This window comes from Ammospiza caudacuta, chromosome 1, assembly GCF_027887145.1.
Source record: "Ammospiza caudacuta isolate bAmmCau1 chromosome 1, bAmmCau1.pri, whole genome shotgun sequence".
Taxonomy (NCBI): Eukaryota; Metazoa; Chordata; class Aves; order Passeriformes; family Passerellidae; genus Ammospiza; species Ammospiza caudacuta.
The window spans coordinates 134,824,309-134,841,516 of NC_080593.1; the positions used below are offsets into that span (position 1 = coordinate 134,824,309).

Below are 17,208 nucleotides of genomic sequence, written 5' to 3' on the forward strand. Positions count from 1 at the left end.
TGCTTATCTTTCTACCAGTTCTGGTTCACAGGAAAATCAGATCATTCAACTGCAGAAACCTTCACTGGCCTTTTGGTGCATATTTTCTATATTAATATCAAGCAGCATTTAATCTCTTAAATTTAAGTGGTACATGGTGTACATGTTCAGTACTGCCAACACCGTTTTTCAATAGATGTTCTGTGCATATTTGTTTTAGGCATCAGTATAAATATGATTTGATAATTTTGAGTTACTCAGGCTCTCTGAACAAATTTGTCTTAATTTAAATCTTTATTTTTAATACATCTGTAATAATTTATTTAAACTTGCAATTATAAAAACTTCAAAACTTAATTTTATACTATGTTCTAATGATACCTTTTCAATTTAAATTATAAGACTCAAAATGTTTCTGTTGCTGATGGAGGAAGCTATGATTCCACCTAAATCTTGAAGAATATAAAGCCCAATCCAAAACAGAAGTGGAGCATGTTTCAGACACTGAAGTGTGACAATTTAGGGTGGTGGAAGCCAGTAAGGCCATGTTTGTTTGCAGTCAGAGTTTTTTTGGTTGAGAACTGGTTTGTATGTCTCACATGCAGAGGTACAGAAGTCTGTATATCCGCATCAGCAGCAAAGGGCTGCTGCAGGTGTAGAGAGCTGCCTTTGCTATCAGAGCAGAACCTCTGCACAATCCTCTGTGTCTAAGGCCATGTTGGTTTCAGAGTCTCTATGAGTACATTCAAGTTGCAATAGGGAGAATATTGATGTTTCATTCTGCATTCAAAATTAGTTCTCGTTATCTTCCCAAAAATTAGTTCTTGTGTATCAGGGCAATAGGGACCAGAAGCAGTCTGCACACTTGACCTACCTATAGAGAGGTCCTGATTAATCTTCTCCCAACAAACAAATTATTTATTAATATATGGTTTGATAAATATTGTTTAGAATAATGTTTTGAGCAGGTTGAAAATACTTGAGCTGAACTATAAATTTTTAAATACTGCTTTTCTTGACTTTGAGTTATGTATTTGTCTAAATATTACATTGTGCTATTACAAGCCCAAATTATAAGACATGCCAATCATAGTTTTCTTTACTAACTTCTAAAAATTAAGCAACTGAATTATCTGCTTTTAATAAATGTATTAAAAGCTGTACATGCTTGTTCTGTGCAAAGAAAATCTGTTCAATCTATATAGATAAATGTTCTGCCAATGTTCATGTTTATCGTTAAAGGGCAAGGATGAACATTTCTTTAGGAGAAGGTAAACAAGTAAAATAAATCACAGTTTTTGCTGAACAGTTCAAAATTTGGTTGTCTCTAGGAGCACCTATACATTAAAAAGGCCCTTTTTTGTTTGTGATAGTGGAAAAGGAACACAAATATGTTGTTTCTTCCTTCATTACTCACCTCCTAAGTAGAGCCTTCACATTTCTACCTCACAGTCCTGCTGAGATGTAATACATCTTTTAGTAATGTACCAGTAGTCAAATTCTAGATCTGATTCTTTTGTTTCTTCCAGATATTTATTTGTAAATATTTGTGAACTTTTCCAACTATTTTCTGCCACGCAAGGCAATTGAAGTAGTCGAGTGTCTTGACTTGTATTCTGTGTGAGCTTTTTAAATAAACAGTGAAATTAAAACAAGTGAAAAACACTACTCACAACACAGTCAGTCCATCTCTCTGATTACTGAAAGAAAATAGATATTTGGTTCTTTCACAGAATATTTCCATTCAGTGCAGGTCTGGAAAGACCTCCATATTCCACAACCAACTGTCTTTTCATCCTAGGAATAACTGATAAAAATTTCTAGTTTTTTCACCACTATTAAAAGTTTCATATGTACTGACTATTCTGGCATTTTTTGTGGCAGTGGTTCTGCTTTTATGGTAACAACAGGTGCTGGAGCAGTTGTCATTGTTATAATGCTAACAAAGTAATTTACCAAGATCCTGAGCTCAAAACTTTTCAGACCATCTGTTTTTTGTTTGGTTCCATGCACATTACTTTTAGACCTTTTTTGACTTCAGAAGTATTTTCCTGCTTAAAAAATAAGAGTTTTTTTGGTTTTGTTTGTTTGGATTTTTCAAAGTGAGAGTTATTTCAAAAGCAAAGGAAGCTCCTGAAGTTCTTTGTCTTATCTTTAGTTATTAAAGGTCATGGAATTTAATCCAATACTTGAAAATTCTGAGTTAAAAAATCATCGTGCAATAGTGATGGAACAAGAGAGGCCAAGGCACATCCCTTTATGGTACAAAAAATAATTAGGTAAAAATGAGTGGCCTTTCTTAGTATCTATGTTGGCATGTGCTGCAAAGAAAGGAAGAGGTTTCCCAAGATGTGTAACTATCTCTGCAGAGGGAAGGGACATATGGTTCCACCTGCTCTGGCAAAACATATAACTAAGTATGACCTCAGTAGATGGGCAAAATGTGCTGCCCAGTGATCAACCTGCATTTCAGTTCTCTTTGTCTGAGTCCTGGTAATCTCCAGGCCATGACCCATGTCCCAGTGGGGCCATGAAAGAACAGTCGGAAATCCTTCAAGCTACATCTGGCTAGGAGGAGGCTTGTAGCCCTCTGGGTGATTAACTGAAGCTCTGGAACGTGAGATTTTGTTGTAATCTTTATCTTAATGTGCAACTGCAAGTGTAATGGGAAGGCTGAGGGCAATCCTATTCTCAATCCTGTTCTCCCCAAGGCCCTCAAAGAATGGTGACTGAGGCAGCTCATAGAGTTGCAGATCCCCTGGTTTCAGACATTTTCCAAGTACTAACTGCAGTCTGAATGTGAAGCAAAGGATTGTCACTTGTTGAAAACAGCTGCTCCATAGGAGATCAGGTTTTAGACAGTTAGAAAGCAGAAGTCAGCCAAAACAATACTTTTTCCCCCTTTAAAGATGTGGCACTCAGACCTGGTTTTCTCACAGCATTTACTGTTTTCTGTTACATTTTTGGTAAGCTCCCATCCTTCTATGCATATTTAGTACAGCTATAGCCACTTTTGGAGGCTGCCTGCTTTCAGGCAGCTAACCACAAACCTAGCTGGGAATGATGGCAACAGTTTCAACTCAAGGCAGGCTTTGCTCTGATTTCTAATTTTTCTCCTTCATCTCTTTTGAAACTGCTTGCAAGCTGCCCTCTTAACACGTGCTGCTCTCTTGCAGGCCAATCTGCCCCTGCTGCAGCGGGAGCTGCTGCACTGTGCAAGGCTAGCCAAGCAGAACCCAGCCCAGTACCTCGCCCAGCACGAACAGCTGCTTCTGGATGCCAGCACCACCTCACCTGTTGACTCCTCAGAGCTGCTTCTCGATGTGAACGAAAACGGGAAGAGGCGAACTCCAGACAGGTGAGCAGCACCACACCTTTCCTGTCCTGCCCGCAGTGTGGTGCTGAGCTCCCCCAGCACAGGGGCAGCATGAGGGTGGGTGCTGGGGGGATACTTGGGTGGTGTTCCCTGGGTGCAGGTCCTTCACATCCAACATGACCATAAGTGGTACATCCACCACATCTCTGGGAAACCAGTGTTTCACCACCTTCCATATTAAAAATTTCTTCCTAGTCTGAATCTGCTCTCTTATTAGCTTAAAATTATTCCCCATGCCCTTTCATAACAGGTTCTGCTTATGCATGTCTGCATATACATACCTACATACATGTGTATATATAGAGAGAGCTGCATACACATATATATTCCTGAGTATATAAATATAATACATGCACACACTGATTCAGTCACCTCAGGACATGCTGTGGTCATATCCACACAGAAGTAATGGTCAGCCAGTACTGTATTGTGCACAGTATTTCAGTCATGTAGTACCAAGCAGCAGATCATGCCAGCTCCATATGCAAGTCCCTTGCATCTGACGTTTTGTTTAACTCAACATTAAATGTGAGGAGAGTTGCTAGGCATTTATATTGGGAAGTACAGGGCAAACCCCAGAGCACACTCAGGGCTTTGACTCCTTCTGTTGTGCCATATTTCCATATTCATACATGGAATATGCATAAGGGTATTTCTTTCAAAGAGGAGAAATGTTCACTGCAATCTGTTTTGTTGTTGAGTTGAGGAGAGTCCATGCAGAAATGGGACAAGCGAATGAATGTGTGTGAAGTACAGTGGCTTTAGGGGTATGGAACAGTTTTTATTTTTTGGAATAAAGTTCTTTGCTTAGTGTTACAAGGGAATTACTCTTGTGGTTATTTATTTTTAACTGCCTTCCTATGCTAATGTTAGAAATTCAACTGGCATTTACATTTTACCTTTGGGAAACTCAGTTATTGTATTTTTCATTGATTTGTTTGCCGTGAGTTTTATAGTGTGGAAAACTTTTATTATACTTTTCTGCCACATACCACTACCTGTATGCCTGAGGTATGCAAGTATCCTAGTTATCTTTTAAATGAAAAAGATGATTTGTAAAGTCAAGAAGCCTCATAACTTTTTACAGGTGACATTTTTGTGTTGGAACAGGCTTGAATGGCACAAAAATAAACAGAAAACAAAGTCTGAAAGCTCACAGTAAAACTTTAGACTTCTCATAGCCAGAAGTGAACAGTAAAATCTGAAGTCACATAGCCATTAGATAGAAAAAGATGTGACAGTATTTGAAATTAGTTTTCTTGAGATTGTGTTTCAGAAAAATCACAATGAACCAGCGAGAAAATTAAGGTATAAGCAGAAAAGCTCCTTTTATATGTAGCTATGTTCTTTCCACCAGTTTTTCCAGACTTCCAGACCAAACTGAAGGAGCTATTGGGGTTAATACAAGCATGTTTCTGCACCTCAGAAAGAGAAAGATGATTACTTTTTGGACATTATACGTGTATTCTCTTACTATGTGCAATGAAATAATTTTTCCAAAGCTGAAATCTAGTAGCTTGGTGTAGTTCTGTATATTCTCAATCTTTGCAGAGTAGTGTAGCAAAACATCTGTTAAAAAGGCCTCTTAATATCTTGTGAATGGCTTTAATGTCAGCATGCTGTACTCCGGTTCAGTAGCAGACACAACATTTTTCCTCTAAGGAGATAGACACATATGAAATGATCTCATAAGCCAGTGAGGTATTGCTTGACAGAGTACAGACAATAAGCGGGATGTGCTTTCCCGACTCACTCACTGTTTTCTTTCCTGTTTGTGGAGAGGAGTATTGGTCATATTTCCCATAAGGCCACAAAGGAAAAATGTAAAATAAAGTCTTTCCTTTGCATTTGGAATAATGCTCCCTCTCTTTGAGACCCTGTTTGACAGTGTTGAATTTTGGTTATTTTGTAGTAAGTACTGTCTCACCTGTGTTATCTTCAGTCTTGCTTGTGAGGGAGAAGATGGGTGACACAGGTAGAAACTAGGACAAGAACTTTGTTATAAAACCAATACAGGGTATTTTCATTACAAAAAGGACATAAGATTAGCACATAAAAGGACCAGCAGATCAGGAGAATATTGGATTTTAAAGTCAGCCTTCATCTTTTAGTTAAAACTGAGGCCCAGACGTAGAGATATTTGTGTATGGTTTATGAATTTTCTTCTCAGCATTTCCTTTTAGTTAAAATACATACAAAGGCTCTTAAAATTCCTGAGTCTTTGCTTGACAGTCAAGTGCCTTTGGCTTCACAACTGAAGTCTCTCTTAGGCTGTGAACAGTTGGGGAGCAATGCAGCTTTGAGGTAAGGGGTGGACATTTTATCTTCCATTGTTGTGGGTAAGAGCCTGTGTTTGAATTCCCAGGGTCCAGGGAGGGTGTAGCATGGGCTGTCCCATTGGCCTTCACACTCCAAGGTGCAGCAACTTCTGTCAGTTGCAGCCTGAAGTTCAGCTCCTTAGTTCTGGGGAAGTGGTGTTTCAAAAAACCCATACTTTCTTTTTGACCCTGCAACTGTTTGCTGTAATGAAAAAGGCTCACATGAAAAAGAGACTGCCCAGTGCGCTCATTGGAATGTTACCTTGAGCTTAAAAAATAAGTTGCTTTTGTTCAGTGTCAAGCAACCCTGTCACTGGTTGGTCACATCTACGTCTCCATTGTCTATGACTATAATAAAAGCTATACAGAAAAAAATGTGTGGTAGTGTTGGCTAAGCCAAGTTCAGTGGAGTTGTCTTGTGCACTCAAGAACATTTGTGCAACAGATTTAGTAAAAAGAACAAGATGCTTTTGGAAAGATTCTTAAATTTATTGAATTGGAGTCTGCATACCTTTTAATTTGGTTAATGTAAGTAAATCAACCACAAAAAGCTGTCCTCAGACGCTGAACATGCCTAGACTGAGTGAGTTTTGAAACCAAATACTTGGCTGGCTTTATACTCATTACACTATTAATTATTTTAATTGTTTACAGAGGAGCATGAGGAAACATCTGGAAATATATATACCTTTTGTTTAGAAATAGAAGTAATTTTCAAATATACTAATAAAAATTTAGCAGAAGATAGCAGACATACTTTAAGGGAAGGGTTTCCTGTGACTCCATGGCTAGTAAATGACAAAAAATTTCTCAAAGGCCACCTCTTTCCAGGAGAACTAAGTGCAGCTGGAATAATTTTGATTGCAGATGTGTGTCTTACTCAAGTAAACTGTGGTATCTTTTTCACTTCCCAAGGTATATGGTATATATGTATAGATATATAGTTATACACAGGCATGTATTGTATATAATGTATATGTTATATATATATACATACACGTTTATATTTTTCATTTGGGTATGGGTAACTGCATACCATTAATTCCATTAGAGGAATAGTACAGTAGAGGATTAGGCAAAGAAGGTGGAACAAGTGTTACATGTAACTACAGCTGCCTCATGATTTTTTGTTGAAGAAAATCCACATACAGTATTTTTTTATTCTGCTTATAATCTCAGAACCTTTTTTGAATATCCATTTTCCAATTCTTGTTATTTATCTGCATATCCAAGTCTACTGTATGTGAGGTTTTATAGAGCAATCTGACAGCCAAGCTTTGTGTTTTACTGAATGTTTTCTTGGTGCATATGGTCTGACGCGGATGAGCAGCCACGGTGAGATTTTGGAGTCTATTAAACTAGCTCATTAAAAAGATCAATCTGTTTCTGTAATAACACTGGGAACCATCAGTCACTGCAAGAGAGGAAAACTGACACCTGAGGAGACAACACATTTTGGTAATTTGTTCATGACATGTCATGAACAAAGTGTTCACTGTGTTTTGTTTACAAGTTTTGGAGTTTACATTCTACTGTAGTAAAGCAAAGGAACTTGGACCACAGTGAGTTTTTATTTTGGTGAATGAATGCTTAATTATAAATCACATGATTTGAAATACATTAAAAACAAAAAACTTTGCTAATTACTCATCCTTTGAGCTTGCTGGAAAAGGCTGATGGCATGTGAGCATGCCATGTAGTGACTCTACATTTATGACAGTTCTCTACTAAGTGGATATAGGATAACAAAAATTTCTGTTAGAAATTTATAGCATTATTTTGGGTGAGAAGAAAACAAAAGTGGCTATGATTGTGTTGTGACTTTAGAAAGTGCTTCTGTGGTTGCAGTACACTTGGAACCAATGACATGACATAGGTGTCGAAGGTACCTGGGCACAGAGATAAACTTTGATAATACTGTTAGTAAATCTTATTTGAAGAGGCTCCTCAGTATCTCAGTAAGGTGAAGGATGCTCACAGCTCTTACATCTGTGCTCCTTGTATGCCATGTGTAATTATGAGGAATTTTAAAAGAATTTTTGTAATATGAATTGTTAGCAAGGCAGAAAAGTAAGTTTTTTTCTGTAACACAGTATTATAAACAGATACTTTATTCCTGCAAAGCATTATCATTTGTTTGATTCATCAAACCTTTATTGGTGGAAGTCAGTTTAAATCAAAGCATCTTGCTCAAATAGTAGATGAACAGCTTTGTCTCCTTCTTGTAAACTGGCTTTAGTGTTCTTTGAAATTTGTGTAATACTCCTGATCAGGTTAAACCCAATTTTCTAGCCAAGGCAGTTTTGCATGGTCAGATTTTCTACCCAGGAAATTATCCATAAATTACATAATTTAAAACTGAAATCACAACCTAAAACCAACATAAATTCCATTAAATGCATACAGGCTAAAAAGTAGTGTCTATTCTGCTGTCTTTAATCTAAGTAAATCATGGCTTTAAGAAAATGACCCCTTGTGTGTTTATAGCTGAAGGACTCCATCTTTGTCATATTAACAATTTTCCAAACAACACTGTTGATTTATAGGCACATCAAGGAAAAAGGTGGCCAAGAGAGTAAGGAAAAAAGTTCCAGTTATGTTTCCTACGCATTCACTGTTATTTCCACTCTACAGCTTCTGGTTACTTTGCAAAATCAGATGAAAGCAGATTAAAATTGTGATGGTGTTATATTTGGAACTACTATTCACATGGGTGTGCCAGTTACTGGGAAACAGGAGTGCTTCCTCAGGCACCTGGGAAAATGCTGTTGCCCCAAGGGGGTGAGACCTGAAAGAATGAGTAGGACTGAGATCAGAAGCAGACTAGTAGGTCAAATTCAGAGCATCTGAATTATGGCACTCTTCAGTACCTCATCTTTTATCACCCTATTCATATATAGTAAATTTGGCAGCAGTTCCTGTTCTGATGAGGTTTTCTAAGTTGTTACCTTTTTATATATTTTTATGTGCTCAGAAACAAAAAATGAGTTTATGTACAGTCTCATTCTGGTATTATGGTAAGCTGTTTATTTGGTCAGTGCAGAAAATATAACAACAAATTGTAGAATTAAATTTTTATGCCCAGAAAAGACATAGCAAAAACATCATTTCAGTAAATATGTTTTCAAGAGTCATGCTAGTTTCTATGTTAGTCAGAGTTCAGTGGATATGCTGATGTGTTTTCCAAGCTAAAGTAGTGCATTCCAGTTAAGGTAATTAAGTACAAAGCAGTCTTAAAAAACACAGAAATACCTGTACATTAGGTGCAAATATATACATTTGTATGAAAATATATGACTTTAACATCAAGCTGTAGTGCAGAAAAGGAAAACTGGATTCCCACTTGTCCCAGTTTTATTTCAGTGACCAAGTCAATGAGGTACTTAATTGTTTGCTGTTTCTGACTTTTACCCATCGAAGTTAGAGAACATTCTAATTGTGGTACTAAAAGACTTATGTGAGTTATTAGTTTGCCTTGTACAGACAGAAAAGTCAATTTCTTTTGCTTGCATAGTATTTTGACAACTGGAAGATTGGCACACTGACTTTGAGTAAATGTGCAAAGAAAACACACGCAAGCCACTAAATGCAAACTTGTCTTGAAGAGCTGTCAGAAACATCACCACCATTGGGAGTTATTGCAAGCAGGTACATCGTGCCCAAAATAATAAAAAATATATGATGGACCTCAGATTTTCTTGGTTAGGTGTTTTCACAGCCATGCTGCATTTCTTTTGGAACAAGGTAGGTGCTCCACTTTAGCAAAGTATGTCTTTTATATCTGCCCAAATGAGAATAGATGTCCAGCTGTGCTGGGGAAAGATTCTTTCCTTTTTGCCGAATTACAGTTTAGTAAAATATATATATATATATACCTGCAGCTTCTCTGGCATTAGTAATTTTGGTGAGGTCTCTGAGAAATTGCTTCACTCCTTCTGAAAACAATGCAGCCCATCTTTTAATTTCCTGCTGCTAATTACAAGATCTTAGTTTGATTCTCTCTCTCAGAGGATATTGGCAATGATTTGGTTTCATCCTTCCTCTCATTGGCCTTAAATGGGAACCTGTTGAGGGGTGACAATACACTGCTTCCCCACAGATGGTCCCTCAAGGGTAGTTGATTGGTTTCTGGGGGAAGGTTTGTTGTAGAGCAGTTGGTTTTAACAATAGGCAAACAAGAAAATTTGCTCAAATTTACCTTCAGTGTCAAAAAATTGTGTTATCACTAGGAATGATACATTATGCCATCCCTTTATTCCAGAGGATAAAGTTCTTTCATAAAAAAGCTGGAATATAACAGCAGCTTATGGAGGGAGGAATGAAACCTCAGTTTGCAATATTTATATATAAGAAACTTTTTGATCAAAACTAATATTTTGTAGGTTTTCTTTATTCATGTGGTTTAAAAAAACCCAAACATTTCAGTGAAATGAAACCTCCCCAAAAGGGTTGTGAACCTGTTGAAGTAACTGTAGGGTGTTTTTTTTTTTTGCTTGTTAGTTTGGGGGTTTTTTGTTTGTTTTTCCTTTCTTTTTTTTTTCTTTTCTTTTACTTTTTTTTTTGTTTGTTTGTTTATGAGTTTTTTAAAATACAGTTTTAATGGAGAATTAGTTTGGAGTGAGTTCAAGGTTCTCAGGCAGAGGTGTCAAGTAGAGAGTTCTTTGGAAATAGCTGATAATGAATTTAATTAAAGAGTAACTAGAACATAAAAAACCCCCTGTCCTTCTCCTCAGTAGCTCTTCCAAGTCACCTGAGCATAAAGCCCCTGTCTAAGATTAATGGAGTGGGAAGTCCTGAACATTACTGAGGACTTGAGTCTAGCCACATCTTCCTGCAAAATTAATGATAGTCACAGCACCTTTGCCCAGATATTGCAAAAATCTCTGAAGGATGCATTTCTCATCATTTAGAGTCAATTCTTCCCCAAAGTCTCTGTGTGACATTGGTCTTGATGGGAGCTCATGGTATGCTGGGCTTCAGCACACTGGCATTCACTACGGTATCCTCTTGAAAACAAAACCATTTCTTGAATAGCAGGTTTCTCCTAGTCACTATAAGCTGTAGCACTACGGAATATTGGAATTTCTTGGTCCCTAATTTCATGTATCAGTTGATGGTTTCACCTCTGCAATTGCATGTGTATCTACGCTGTCAGTCTGTGATCTCAGCAAAGCCTCCTTGCTCTCCAGCCCCTCGTTAGGTGGCTCTGTCAGAAGGTCACCCTGATGGTATTTCTCAAGTTACAGGGATGGTTAGACAAGGTGAATGAGTCCTTTGTATGTTTTGATTCAGCAGTGTTATGAAATGTTCTGCAACACCACACATTTGGAGCAAATTGAAGAACAATCTTTCGTTCCTGAAGCTGCATGTGTATGTGGGGGTGCATATTCCCACCTTCTATTCACTAAGTGAATTAAAGTTCCTTTGTTTTGTTTTTCAGAACCAAAGAAAACGGCTTTGACAGAGAGCCTTTGCACTCAGAGCATCCAAGCAAGCGGCCCTGCACTATTAGCCCAGGCCAGCGGTACAGTCCAAATAATGGCTTATCTTATCAGCCCAATGGTCTGCCTCATCCCACCCCACCTCCACCTCAGCATTATCGTTTGGATGATATGGCCATTGCCCACCACTACAGGGACTCATACAGACACCCCAACCACAGGGACCTCAGGGACAGAAACAGACCTATGGGTAAGGCACGTTGATTTTCTGCATTGTTTTTTTAGGTTTCTGTTTCCCTTGTAACTTTATTTTGTGAACAGGACTTTTTTATCTGCAGTTCAGATGTAGCCTTTATGGGTGTTTGTCCATCCAGCTGCTTCTAATGGCCTTATTTCAGATCTGTACTTGTAAAAGTGGATTGAATTGTGTCTCTAAGAAAGAGGGACAGAAATGGAAGGAACCTGTGTTTTCAAAGCTATATGGATGACATGGACACTCAGGTGTATGACGGGCAAGGATAGGTGATAGGTAGAGCCTTTTTCTTCTAATGTCAGATTTGTGGTGATAGCAACATCAAAATAGCTTGATTTCAGTTTAGAGCAGAAGAAAGTTGTTATCTTTCAAAAAAGTGGTTTGTGTGTGACATGTCCACACAAACATGGGTGGAGGATGTGAACAGCAGAAGCACCAGCCACACCCCATGCAGCACAATTTGATTTAATGGAATGCCTGATACTCTTGGATTTTGTTTCACATCTGCACTTACTGATTTTCCTTGTTTAAAACAAATCTTCAGTAAAATAGCAACACTTACAAATATTCAGCATCTGTACAGAGGAGGCTAAGCAAAGAACAAGTGTTGGTTCCCCTTGAGTGTTGATAATAAATACTGGCTTGGTTGTATCATGTTGTCAGCTGCTCTGATATATGTGCTACATTTGAACCACATGTTGTTTAAACATCTGTGGAGGGATGAACCCTTAATGATGCTCTGTTGACATGGTAGTAATTACTGTATTTAGTGAAATAACACTGAGTTTATACTAATATTTTTTCAACTCTCTGAAGTACAGCTAGTATTATATGCAGTGAGTTACCAAATAATTGCCTTGCTGACTTCAAGTAGTGCAAACGAAAAATTATATATTTTATTATGTTATATTTATGTATACAGTAATTGTGCAGAGTCTGAAAGAGTTACGTCCATTTTTGAAAGGTCATCTTACAATGTATAGAACTTACAGAATTTAAGACATTAAATTGGACAAAATAGTAGCATCTTGTGTGAGGAAAAGTACTAAAGAGAACTTAGAGCAAAGGTTTTTTTTATTTTTTGTTTTGTTTTTTTGGTTTTTGGTTTTTTGGGTTTTTTGGGTTTTTTTTTTTTTTTTTTTTTTTTTTTTTTTTTTTTTTTTTTTTTTTTTTGTGGTGACATTCCTGAGGCTAGAACGGTAATATATGATGGTTCTGTCTATAGGCTCTTTTTTTTTCTGTTTTTTTTTTCCCCCATAGAGGACTTCCAACATTGTAAACATAATTTGCTCCTCTTTGGCAGGGTTGCATGGCACACGTCAAGAAGAAATGATTGATCACAGGCTAACAGACAGAGAATGGGCAGAAGAGTGGAAACATCTTGACCATGTAAGGGCTAAATATCCCTTTATGTGTAATTGTCTGAACAGAGGCCTTCCAAGATAGGAATTTAAAATTTTTATTTTAAAACCTATCTGAATTCCATGACAGGTTTTGAAAGCTTTGCTTATTAAATCAGAGGGCTTGATGTTCCCCATTAGATAGTTCATACCAGGCCTTGCTGATGTCTCCTGCATTATCCTAATTATTACAGTCTGCCAATAGAGGAATGGACTTTCTCTATAAACACTGGATCTGAGGCTCGGATTTGTTCCTGAATTTATTATCTCTTGTAAAATTTGTAGACATCAGTTCTGGACCACATCCTGTGTCCTCTCCGGTGCCATGTAGTACTAGTGACAGGGTTGTAGCCTGTTCAGTTTTTTTCTCGTCTTTGCTCTTTTTCCTGTAAGTCCCTATCTGTATAGTTTAGGATCACCAGTTAAAAAGGAAGGGATTGTCATTCTTAAAGCAAGCCTAGAATTTTTCAGCTATAGTTGAGGTTAACAGAGAGGGACTCCTTCATTATTAAAACCCATGCAACCAGTACATTGATGTTTTCTTTATTATGATGTCACTCTGTGAACAAAAATTTCTTCTTTGTTTCTGTGCTCCATCCACTGCTGTGAACAGTTGTTGAACTGTATAATGGACATGGTGGAAAAAACCCGACGATCTCTTACTGTCCTACGGCGATGTCAGGAAGCAGACCGCGAGGAGCTGAATTACTGGATACGGCGATACAGTGATGCGGAGGATTTAAAAAAAGGTGGAAACAGCAGCAGTAGTCATTCCAGACAGCAGAGTCCAGTGAATCCAGATCCAGTTTCGTTAGGTACAGTATCCTCATTGAAAATCGTGCGCTGATTCTCTTTAAGCTTAGCTAAGTGATAGATGATGTTTGCATTTGTTCTGATTCTTCTGCTATAGTGATGATTCCTCTCTTGCTGACTGCTGGATTCACTATAACTCTTATGCCCAAACAGTGGTGTTTCTGGGTGGAATGGCTTGAGGTTTTTTGGGTGATGCTTGGTAATTTGCTTTCCATTCTGCAGAGTCTGAGAGGGTGGGGTGAGAGGACAGACTGTCATGTAGGGGAGGCAAAGCAGTGAGATGTGCAGTGACTCTCTGTCCCTTCTGACTCTTTCTCTTCCCTGATTGTTTAAAAAAATCTGTCGGTGCTCCTGGATTGCAATTTGAAATAGAGGGCTTTCACCTTCTTAAATCAAATTCCTTAACTTGGAAGTTGTCTTTCTAAGGAAATGGAGTTGTAAAGTTCTAGGCACTTCTTAGGTGCACTTGGTTTCTGTTTAAGAAAGGAACAAGATCTGGAATGCTCACACTCATGCATGCATGATCCTCCTAGGTCTCTGTCCATCACTGCAGCTTTTGCAGGTGTGTCTGAGGACTGTTTGTTGTGTATTTCCATGGAGCTGTCCAGGCCTTGGCTCAGGCAGCAGAGCTTGAGCTGGGTGGGCTGCAGCCACCTTACAAGGACCAGACCAAACAGCGGGGCTGTCCTCCCTGCAGACCTTCACAGTCACTCTCACACAGTGTGCACACAACTACTCTGAAAGGACTCTGCTCTATAAAAACAAACTTTAATTTGGGGCCTTTCTGTGAGTTACTAGTATTTTGGCCTTTTTCTGCCCCATCTCCTCACTTTCATAACAGATATGATAAAGCAACATCTCAGTGATACCTTTTTAGTTTTCTTGTTCTTTTGAAAATGTCAGGAGATTATGCTTGCTTGTCTAATATTGCCTTATAAAAAAATAAGTTGTCTGTATCCAATGCCATCTACTCAAAATCATCATAAATTCTGTTCATTACTAGAATTCCAGAATAGAATCAGTAGAATGTGTGTTATTTTGCAACTATATTTTAACTGTGTTTTCCTTTTGCCTTTAAGAATAACTTACCAAGTCAAAAATTTATTTAATTGCAAATAGAAAAACAGAAAAAAAATCTAATCCCATCTCCATCATTCTCTTAGTAAATTTCTAGAGTTACTACTGTAATATTTGGTGCCTCTTGATAACAAACAAATCTTTTTTGTGTGAATGTCAAATTACTTGAGTCAATAGCTCTATAAATGTGCTCCAATCAGTGGGAGGAATGGTTATGGAAATGCTTCCATAGTTCACTAATAAGTCTAGTCCCTAGAGGAGCCCTTCTCAGAAAGTATTCAGGTAATGGCTTGTATGAACAGTGCTAAATGTAATGTAAACGAAGACTCATAAATACGGCATCTGAAACATCAATCACATTTGCAACTTCAGGAAGAACACTTGTGAATAGATCTAAAGCAGTGGCTCACTTCTCTAGTGAAGCTGTGATGCAAAAAGAGACAGGCCATGCTGCTTGTGTACTTAGTAGGTAGAAAAAATGAACGTTCTCTAATGAAACTGGAACTCAGGACATTCATCAAAACTTCATAGATAATATTACAATCCAAGCAAAATTGTCATCACCACAACAATAGGTACGTAAGATAAAATGAAGATCAAGCATACAGTTAGATCCCTATATTAGCATTTGTTCGTCTATATGTCAAGATGAATTCTTGGAAACAGCAAAGTCTTCTGGCTTAAAAGATAGTTATACAGCACAGGCTTTGGCATTGGATACATCAGTCAGCTCTGCAGTACTGTGGGTACAAATGAACTGGTTGGAGTCCATTCAATTTTAACACGTCCACTTTGGTTATTTGGTTGAAAAAATACTTCTGAGACTCACAAAACGAAACTTGGATCGCTTCAGTGATGTAGCATCCATATCAGTTGTAAATATTGGTTAGAAGTGCTTTTATGTCTGACATGACAGGGAGAAAATGCTTACTTTGGAGTCTATGGAAAGCTAATCCTTATATTTCCTCAAATGTGGTAGTAATCTAGTTAACAAAATGAAAATCCCTAACATTCAGAGGTATAACGAAACTAAAGCAGTGTCTGTGAGCCTTGAGATGGTTTAGGGCTTTTTTATTTTAGTTTTGAAGTGGGGGAAAAGGGATTGGAAATTTCTCCAATATTTTAATTAAAGTACCACAGCATGTAAATATTGGGAAGTTCGCTACAGAGATTCTAAATATCAGTGAATTCCCTTTGTACCTTTTTTACAAGGTAATCCAGCCTTTAAATCCATCCTGTCATCTCCACTAGCAAGAGAGAAAAAAAAGGGGGCCATATGGCTACATTATCTGTGCCTTGAAAAGTAATTGAAGAAAATTCTGATGGTCATTTTGAACCAGTAGACTTTTTTCCTGCCAAAGATTTTTCTGCTTCTTTTGATTTGACATCACTGTAAATCATGTTGAGCCTGGAAGTTTGCAATATCTGATCAATATTTTTCTGTTGCTATTTTTAATTAAAAATTAAATTAAATACTTGATAATTAATTTTAATTCAAAGCAATCCAATACACACATTAGCTATCTACAACAGGATACAAGTTCCCATTATTCTCCAAGAATGTGCTGAAGGTAAGAGGGTCTTTTCAGTCTGAATAATACATGTTTATGAAAGTCTAAAAATGACTCAGACTTTACATATATAATTTCAGTTGATTAACTGTGATGGTCTATGAAGTGAATAATACATCATCTGACTCCTCCATTTCTGCTGAAGAATTTCAGTAGTACATATTGCAGCAGGACTGCAACTTTCATCCTAATAGTGAATAATTACCCATATCAGACACTGTATACTGAAATACACACAGTAGGATAAATTAAAGATGAGGGTTCTTCAGCATCATGGGTTATAAACAAGATCTATAACCATACTGAGTGCAGCTGTGGCTCTAGATAAGTGGAGCAGGCACACATCAGAAGGTCTGCAGCAGTGTTGATATTTTGTGTCTGTTGAATTTATCTGAATGGAAATCTTACAAAATAGAGTTTGAAATCTCCAGCTGAAGAGTGCAATACCTGCAGGATTTGCCTCAGGAAACCAGGATTCTCAGAAGTCTATGAATTTGTGAAACACACATAGGTTAGCCATTTCTTAATACATTTCTAAATGTTAACCCTTTCAGACACTTTTTATTTTTTCTAAAGCTGTTCACCATCATGTTTTCAGTGTCAGCCAGAGCATTCCTGCCAACACGTATCTGTTCATGCTGTGATGATAAACCTGTTCCTTTGCCATTTGCAGATAATCAGCAGTGCTGTGATATGCATGATATTCTCAACATGAGCAAACCATAATGCTGTGAATACCACAGTAACATTTATAACTTGTAATTCTAGAATGTAAAGCCTCTGTGATACTGGTCACTGATGACATTAAGTATTGCTCTTAATCCACTCTCTGCATGGGAGGCTTGGGCTCGATTGTGGCTTAGTGAACTGCATGCTGTTAGTAGGGCTCCAGCTGCAGAAACATTGCATGTGTGTGTTCTCAGTGCTCAGCTCTGACATGGCCTCTGCTTGAGGATGATTCAGTAATACTGTACCTATGT

The 17,208-nt window shown here is 37.7% G+C and overlaps 1 protein-coding gene across 2 annotated transcripts in view; it reads left to right on the plus strand.

The window, feature by feature from the left end:
• RUNX1T1 (RUNX1 partner transcriptional co-repressor 1) overlaps positions 1–17,208 on the plus strand; it is a 112,443-nt gene that overhangs the window by 74,009 nt on the left and 21,226 nt on the right. For both annotated transcript variants that reach the window (XM_058823287.1, XM_058823371.1), the window contains 4 exons: positions 3,156–3,337; positions 11,114–11,364; positions 12,671–12,756; positions 13,381–13,582. In XM_058823287.1, coding sequence (XP_058679270.1) covers positions 3,156–3,337; positions 11,114–11,364; positions 12,671–12,756; positions 13,381–13,582 — 721 coding nt within the window. The remainder of the gene's footprint in view (positions 1–3,155; positions 3,338–11,113; positions 11,365–12,670; positions 12,757–13,380; positions 13,583–17,208) is intronic.